Source organism: Leucoraja erinacea, chromosome 29 (genome assembly GCF_028641065.1).
Source record: "Leucoraja erinacea ecotype New England chromosome 29, Leri_hhj_1, whole genome shotgun sequence".
Lineage (NCBI taxonomy): Eukaryota > Metazoa > Chordata > Chondrichthyes > Rajiformes > Rajidae > Leucoraja > Leucoraja erinaceus.
Genome location: NC_073405.1, coordinates 16,024,126 through 16,032,616, shown reverse-complemented (window position 1 = coordinate 16,032,616; position 8,491 = coordinate 16,024,126). Strand labels below are relative to the sequence as shown.

The 8,491-nt window shown below is 42.6% G+C and overlaps 1 protein-coding gene across 1 annotated transcript; it reads left to right on the top strand.

Moving 5' to 3' along the window:
* Positions 1–634: 634 nt before the first annotated feature.
* fam32a (family with sequence similarity 32 member A) lies at positions 635–8,284 on the top strand. Its single transcript, XM_055658748.1, has 4 exons — positions 635–762; positions 4,520–4,667; positions 6,006–6,059; positions 7,989–8,284. The coding sequence occupies exons 1-4, from the start codon at positions 635–637 to the stop codon at positions 8,055–8,057; spliced, it is 399 nt and encodes a 132-aa protein (XP_055514723.1). The 3' UTR covers positions 8,058–8,284.
* Positions 8,285–8,491: the final 207 nt, after the last annotated feature.

Genomic DNA, 8,491 nt, shown 5'->3' with positions numbered 1-8,491 from the left:
AGGTCAGGCAGCATCTCTGGAGAAAATGAATAGGTGACATTATGGGTCGGCACCCTGCTTCAGACTGTAAGTAGAAGGTGGTGGGGGAGACCTGTGTTCTGGGAAGATTGGCCAATGGTTCAAGAAACACAATGAGGCAGCTAGAGACTGCTGAGCAAAGGTGATAACAAAGTTTCAGTTTAATTTATTGTCACGTGTACCAAGGTCAGTGAAAAGCTTATGTTGCATGCTAACCAAAATAAACTTCGGGTGCTGGATATTTGAAATAAGAACAGATCATGCAGGAAGTACTCAGCAGGCCAGGCCACATCTTAGGAATGTGGTGCTGGCCCAAAGGGCCGAATGGCCTCCTCCTGCACCTGTTTCTCTGAAAGACAAACAAAGTTAACATTGCAGGTGGAAGACGTTTCTCAGAACTGGGAAGGAGACAAAAGGTGTTTGATAAGTTGCATGGATGGCGGAGTAGAGGGTAAAACCGGGGTAGCCATGGGAATAAACTGTTAGCAGAGTAAGACTGCAGAGGCTGAAATCAGAAGCTAAAAACAATCTGTAGCAGGAGCTCAGTAGCGCAAGCAGCATCTGTGGAAAGATATAAGGGCGTGTGGGCGGGGCCATGTTTGGAGTGGGTGGGGCCATGTTTGAGGTGGGCGGGGTCTGGTCCGCGGGTCCAGCAGTCTGTGCGCGGGCGAAGATGGCCGACTACGAGGCGGTGGAGCGCGGAAGTCTCCGGCTCAAAGGCGTCGCTGATCTCGGTGTCAAGAAGTAAGAAGCAACCTGGCTCTTCTACCGGGCCCGCCCAGTGGCAGGGGAAAGGCCTAACCACGGGGTTCGGCAGGGTATGGGAGCGGCATCGGGGCGGCTGTTTGCCTGGAAGGCCGCAGCTGCTTAGCCCCTGATGAGCGGACCGTCGTAACCAAAGATCCTATAGCAGATCTTTGGTCGCAACTCCCTGGATTTAACTCGTTCCTCCCCCCCCCCCACTACTCCCTTCTCAGGTAAATCCCCCTGCAACCGCAGGATATGCAACACTTAAACCTTATACCTCCTACCTCGATTCCGTCTGAGGACCACGACATCCCTTTCAGGTGATGTAGAGGTTCACCTGCACCTCCAACCACACCTACTGTTTCTGCTGCTCCAAGCGCAGGCTCGGCGATCGTTTTGCTGAACACCTCCGCTCAGTATGCCTTAACCTACCTGATCTCCCAGTTGCTAAACACTTTAACTCCCCCTCCCATACTTACCTTTCTGTCCTAGGCATCCTCCATTGTCAGAGTGAGGCCCAACGCAAATTGGAGGATCAGCGCCTCATATTTCGCTTGGGCAGTTTACAACTCAGTGATATGAATATCGACTTCTCTAACTTCAAGTAACCCTTGCTTCCCCCCCTCCCTCTCCATCCCTCCCCATCCAAGTTCTCCCCCTCTGACCAGTTTGACTGTTCCTGATTCCATTTATCTTTGTATGCTTTGTTTAGCAATGTTACAAAATGTTGAGATTTTAAAAATCAAGTCTGCAATTTATCCCATCAGATAAAGCATAACAATAAGTTTAATTTGACACCAAATTCACTTTCATATCTCAAGTATTAAAAAAGTTATGGCCATTTTCATACTCGGAAATTAGCATCTTGTTCCCTATTGATTTTCAATGGACATTACAAAAAAGCTGTGATCTTGGATAGTCAAAAGCCCATTTCTTAAGGAAAGATTAACATTTTTAAATAGCCTAAGTGTCCAAAGATTATTCACAAATAATTCACAATATAACATGATTTTTATATCTAATTTACATTAATTTATAGGCCAAATGGAAGGAATTTAGTGTTCAATTGCCGTAAATAAATGCCCATTTAAATCGGCTTTCCAGTGGGTTCATGTAAACGCGCTGGTTTAGAATGTTCGCATCGCGCTGGATTAGTGCCCTCAAATGCCGAGAAAAATACTGCGGGATATAAAAAGGCCAAAATGAACTACTCGCTATAGATAACTTGATATACAGGGTTATATATATGCCCCATTTAATGTAAAAATAAGGTACATACCTTTAATTGTTTGCTTTATAAAACCCTGGGGCTGCGAGAGGTTGCGGAATGAGTGAGTAATTTTAAAACTATTATAACTATATTATCTAGGCCTATAAAACTAATAATACCTTTTGCGACCGGGTCTTGCAGCGATTTTTCGTTAATGATTTACTAGGCTGAACATCTGCGATTAGAACAGCCTAGTAAAAATCGCGTTTTAAACCCGCCCCCTCCAAACAGCGCCAAAATCGCGGACTTGGCTGTGGGCAGATTCCCAATGACGATTCAGGTAGGTTTTGTAACATACCGACTTTGTTGTCACCTCCCCCTAGCTAACAATGATCTATTCTATATTCTCCATGCTTTGTCCCCTTCGATGTCTCGTTTTCACACCTTGCCCTTCCATATCTCTTTCTCTCCCCTGACTGTTTGAAGAAGGGTCTCAACATGAAACATCACCCATTCCTTCTATCCAGAGATGCTGCCTTTCCTGCAGTTCCTCCAGCATTTTGTGTCTATCTTCAGTGTAAACTGGCATCTGCAGTTCCTTCCTACACACATCTTCAAAGTAGACATACTTTGATATTTCGCAGTGAGCAGTCAAAATGTAGAAACAATTACTTCTCTCACTTTGTGATTTCTGCTACTCTCCAGCCACCTACCTATCAAACTGTCCCTCGCCTGTGTCCACCTATTATCTGCTGTGCTTTGCCCTGCCTCTCTTCTCTCCCAGCTTTCAGCCTGAAGAAGGATCTCAACCTGGAACGTCACCTATCCATCTTCTCCAGAGATACTGCCTGACCAGCTGATTTACTCCGGCACTTTGCGTCTATGGTGTAAACCAGCAGCTGCAGTTCCTTGTTTCTACTTTCTGATATTAAAGATGGAGAAATATCAGAGAGAGCTAAAAGGATCATGAAGAAGAAGAGCACAGTATTAAAATTTAACATTTTATTGCATATCTCCAACTATAATTAAACATTTAAGAAAAATAATAAATGTAACATAACTTTGTTTCTGAAAGGCTTTGCTCAGCAATGATTGATACTTAAGAGGGAATGTACCTGAACTGTAGTGATACATTTCTGATAGATTTAATGCTAAGACAATAATTACATGCAATTCTATTATTCCAGTGGTGAGCCCAACACCAGATGTTGTCCCCCTTGAAGCTCATGTAGGCTGTGGGCCGAGCATCAAAAATGTGTTTAGAAATAGAATTTCGTGACCCAAGTTACCAAACTACATGAAATTTTGTAGTTTGGTGACTTGGGTCACAAAACTGCAGAATAAAGCTTCTCGGCCCACAGCCTAATGGTGATATGTTGCATATGTTTCTTTAACTTTGCTTCATGGAACTACTATACCATTCTCCTGCAAAATCCATGCTATTAAATTTGGTTCCTTTTTAGAAAATGAATAAATATATCAAAACTATCTCCTCCCCATCACTTCAACGTTCGCGTCGCGGACCTGTTTTCACCAATCTTTCCACCGCCACGCACAAGATGCTCAAGACAGACACCATTGTATGCAGATGTTGAAAAGTGTGTTCTGCTCTGGCTGAACTTCTAATCTTGTGTGTGGACTCGATAAGAAGAAAACTCTCCTTGCCACCTCTCCCTCCCTTCTTCCTGTTTCTTGCACCTTCTCTTTGCCTATTTCTCACTTCCCACTTCACATATCCTTTGTTCCCCAATATTGTCCCTTCATCAATGGAAGTGGCGGCGCTGTCCTGCAACTGCGGCTCGCCTGCAGTCCGTTTGTCTTTTTTTGTTGTTTTTTTTTGTCCTGTTTCAGTTTATTTTGGTTGTGTATGTGTGGTGAGGCGGGTGGGAGGAACATGTTTTAGTCTCTTCCTTCCTTCGACCTATTCTTGTCGTATACCCGTCTGCGCTGAGGCCTAATGGCGGAGCTGGCGGCCTCCAACTGGGACCGACCTCGAGGCTCCGGAGGCAGAGCCAGGACTTTCCAACATGAGGCTGGCCAACTTCAGGGCTGTGGTGGCGTTGCGTCGGCGACGACCCAACTTCCGAGCCGACCGGAGGCCTAGATGACGACATTGTCGGGAGCTCGCAGGTCCCAGGTTGGTGACCTGTTTTCCGTAGCTCCCGCAACAACAGCTTCGTCCGTTGGACTGGAGGGCAGCAGCTTCGACCGCCCCGGGTCGCCGAGTTTGAACCGGCCCATTCGCGGAGCTCGGATTCAGCCGCGGGACTTACCATCACCCGGCGGGGTCGCAACATCGGAAGCCTGGATCGCCTCAACGCAGAGGGAGAACCAGGAGGGAAGAGACAAGGACTTTAAGACTTTTGCCTTCCATCACAGTGAGGAGGACCTGGTGGACTCACTGCGGTGGATGTTAAATCTGTGTTTATTGTGTGTTTTGTGATTTTATTCTATGTTATGACTGCAAGGCACGTAACTTTACTGTCAAGATTCCAAAACAAATACTAAAAGTAAGGTATTTTGTGCTTGATTTTCAAAAAATAGGAAGAAAAAGAATAAAGAAACCAAGAAAATGCTGCAACAGATTGCATCAAACCAGCAGCAGCATGACGATGCGGAAGAAAACAAACGAACAATTGTAGACAAAAGAACTCCAGCGCAGAAGGCATTTGACAAAATGCAGGAGAAGCGGGTGAGTTGTGCATCTCTTGAATAAAAGAGAAAAGCTATGAGTAATGCAGATCTACAGTCAGTCAGTACCCAATTAGAGTGAATTTATTTTAAAGTTAGCCTTTTTGTCTTGGTCCTCTGTGTCAGAGTTGGAAGTGGTGTGATTGTGGACTGAATGCAGTGTATGAGAGAAATGACACAATGGGGAGGAGTGATGTGAGTAAAAGAGGATGACATGAAAATGGTCATTGTGTGACGCTTGTCTGCTGAAGTAGTTAAAAGACACAAAAATCAATGCTTCATGAACTGCACATAACGGATAATGTGTGTCTTAGAAAGAGCAACAGTTGCTCAACTAATAGATCTCCTCATAGTTCTAGCAACTGGGTTCAATCCTGTCCTCTCAGATGAAGTTTGTATACTTTTTTTGTCATTGTGTGAGTTTTCCTCGGGTGCCGGGAGGTTTATGGGCTGCTATAATTGCTCCAAGTGTGTGGATGCCTGGTAGAATGGGGGGAGGGGGGGGGGGAAGGAGTTGATAAGATTAATGTAAATTAATGCTTGCTTGTTGGCGGACACTTGACATGCCAAAGTGCTTGTTTCCATGCTCTGAACTATGACTGTCAGAATGAAAAAATGGAATGCAGTAAAAACAATTCGCAAGCAGATGCATTCTGAAATAAAAACAGGTGAATCTTCTTGAAGGGTTGGTACAGAACCCCAGGCACAAGCTGCCCCTGAGGTTAGACCTTGTGTTATGGAAGGGAAATAGTTTGGTTAGTTTTCAGTATCAGACCCAAGACTTGATATGGTACGGAGGAGGAAGTCAGGTCTAATGTTTGTGGCATCAAACTGAATGGTAGAACAGGTTTGAAGGGGTCAGCAGCCTCCTCTTGCTCCTGTTTTCTTGTGTTATGGTACAGACACCTGGTTACAGAAAGTCAAAATTATTGAGGACTGTTTAAAAAGGAACACAAAAGGCGCACTCGCATACATAAATGCTTTAATGCAGAGAAGGTAAGATAAATGGCAAAAGTGGAGATGTGTAAATGCTAATATTATCAATATTTTTTTGCTGTCTTCTGTCTGTATGAAAGAGCTTCACAGGACATTTATACATGGCTCCACACACCCAGCCATCAACATTCCCCTTCTGTCACCCACCCCCTCCTTACCCTCACCTTGTCCTTGTTCCTTTGCAGTGGTGTTTTCTATATGAGGATTTTTGGTTATATGTATTCTCACCCCTCCCCCTCAACCCCCCAACCACCACCACCACCACACTTAATTTCGTAGACTCTGTGGCCCGCTTCTTGAAACTTTCTTCCTGCTTTTTTAACTCTCCTTTCGCGTTTTGCAGCAAATCGAAAGGATCTTGAAGAAGGCATCGAAAACACACAAACAGAGCGTTGAAGTAAGAATGCAATTTCAATAACTAGAATGCAATTATTCTTTTGCCACTTCAAATTAAGAATTTGATTTTTTTTTTAAAGTAACATTTTTTTTAAAGTAAAAGTTTTTTTTTAAGTTTTACATAAGTAAAACAGTGACCAATGTCAAACAATAGATAGGCAAATTAAAATTTGAGGATGGAAAGAATGGAACAGTAGAGAATTAATTCCTTAATTATTTAGATGGGAGAATAGATGTAGAGTATATTAAACTAAAATACATTCAGGAGGGTTATATTCTGCTTACAAAAGTGGAGAGCAATGGAACAACTTGGATAAATAAAGAAATATTGTTAACATTAAAACCAAGTAAATATATATTCGGTGCAAATTACTATAAAGGAATGAGGAACAAAGCTTCCAACCTATTTTAAAGGCACAGTAAATATGAAATTAAATAGCTAACGAATACGGTAGGAAATAGTATTCTGAAGATCCAAGTAGTGTGCGTTAGAAAAGTAATGCAGTTTACCTAATTTTGTATTCAACCTCTTTCTAAACAAATTCTATTATGAGAAAAAAATTGTGAATAAAGTGTGGTTGTTCAATGACATTTTGAACCAAAGTGCTGTTTGGCATTTATCAAAATCATGGCCAGCATGTGTAAGGGTCAAATGTTGCTCTTAAAGTCATTTTGAGGGAGATTGGGTTGATCTGCCAGCTTGAAATGCTTCGGCCTGTGTGGGGAAGATACACCTGCAGTGTTTCAGTGAAGGCTATTCTAGGAAATGAACCTGCAGCAATGAAGGAATCAAAGATCCTATAGGATCTTTGGAAGGAATGGTGATTGAGTTCCAAATTGAGATGGCATGTGATTTGCAGGGGATCTCAAGGTTGAAGGCTAAATTAGATCAAATTTGCATGATAATACTAGCCTGTATTAAGACTGGTAGACGTCAGTTTGTCTAAAATGGCTCTTTTAAAGGAGAGGGTTTTGAAAATGTTCTGTTCATTAACAAAATAGAATTTGTACCTTTAAAATTTTGAAGTGTTTGTTAATGTCCAGTGATTGTTTAAAGCCTGCATTTATGACAACAAAGCAAATGATTGGCAGCGTTAGCAGTGTAATAACTTTTCGATGACGTCTGTGCGTTATGTTAAGCCACTGTTCTCACTAGTGTTGTTGCTGGTAACCTAGGTCACAGTGATCCGTGAAACACTGCAAGATCTGTAGTGTTCCAGATCTGAACCCAATCAACCTTGAATACAGTTTTAGTAGTGAGGAGTGAAACTCTTGTTTTGGATGAAGCGCGGGTGTGGTTGTGGATCAACTCCATGACTGATGACCCTGTGGATGCTGGGCATTGGTACAAAATGGCTAGATGAATTTCAGAGTTGCTCCAAATCTGCAGCCTAAAAGACATTTTAAACTATAATTTAAACATTATGATTTAATGTCTCCCATGCTCCCAATGAGTCTGGTCTTGATCTGATGCCCATATTGTTTCTGTACAGTCAAGCTCAGTTTGTGGCTTTATGCATCAACTCAGTTCATGGCCACTGGAGACCCCAGACCACGAGTTGAAGCCTGACTGCACACAAGTAATGTCATCGTCAGATCAAGACCAGGCTAGTTGAGGGGGCTGGGGTCATATTAAATCATTGCCATGCCTGTAGCAAATAGTGTGGTAAACTGTACCTGCACTAGCCTAGCTGAATGGCTGTACGGTGTACGGTTTATGGCCTACGTGCAATACATTTAACATGGGGTGGGAGGGAAAAAATGCCAGTCCAAACAGTATAGAATGCCTGCAGCATTCCCTTTGCCCTTTTCACTTTGGCCAAATATACATGCCACATCCCTCCACTGCCGGCTTCAGAGCTTGATTCATTGGGAACTAAGAAATTTCCATTGGTTAAAATGCTGACTTGTAACTTTGTCTCTCTTGCAGGAGTTTAACAGACACCTGGATACCCTTACGGAACATTACGATATTCCCAAAGTCAGCTGGACGAAATGATTTGAGATGCAGCTTTTGGACATCATTTTATTATTTTCACCATTCTTTGCATCTGTAGTAAATAAAGTAGTTTTTCACTGTTTCTCAGCTAACGTGCGTGATGGGAAGAGACCTGCATCTATCTATTGACGTCGTGCTGCTTTGTAAATATGATTTCCCATGCTGTCCTTGAAATTATATGTTCTTGACGCCAGAGAAACAATAAATAACTCCCATTAAATAACTCACATCAATCAACTTTGTAATGTGAATGTGCAAAATGATAACTTAACATGTGACCTTAAGAGTGAGCTACTTGCACTGTATGTTATTTTATGCCAGGTATTACTTCTTATCGTTAAGATTTGCAATTTTAGATATTTGTCCATGTGTATCAGTGTTATAACTTGAAGTTAGTTGTTAGTCTGCCTGCAGCATTTTGCATTAATGAGAGG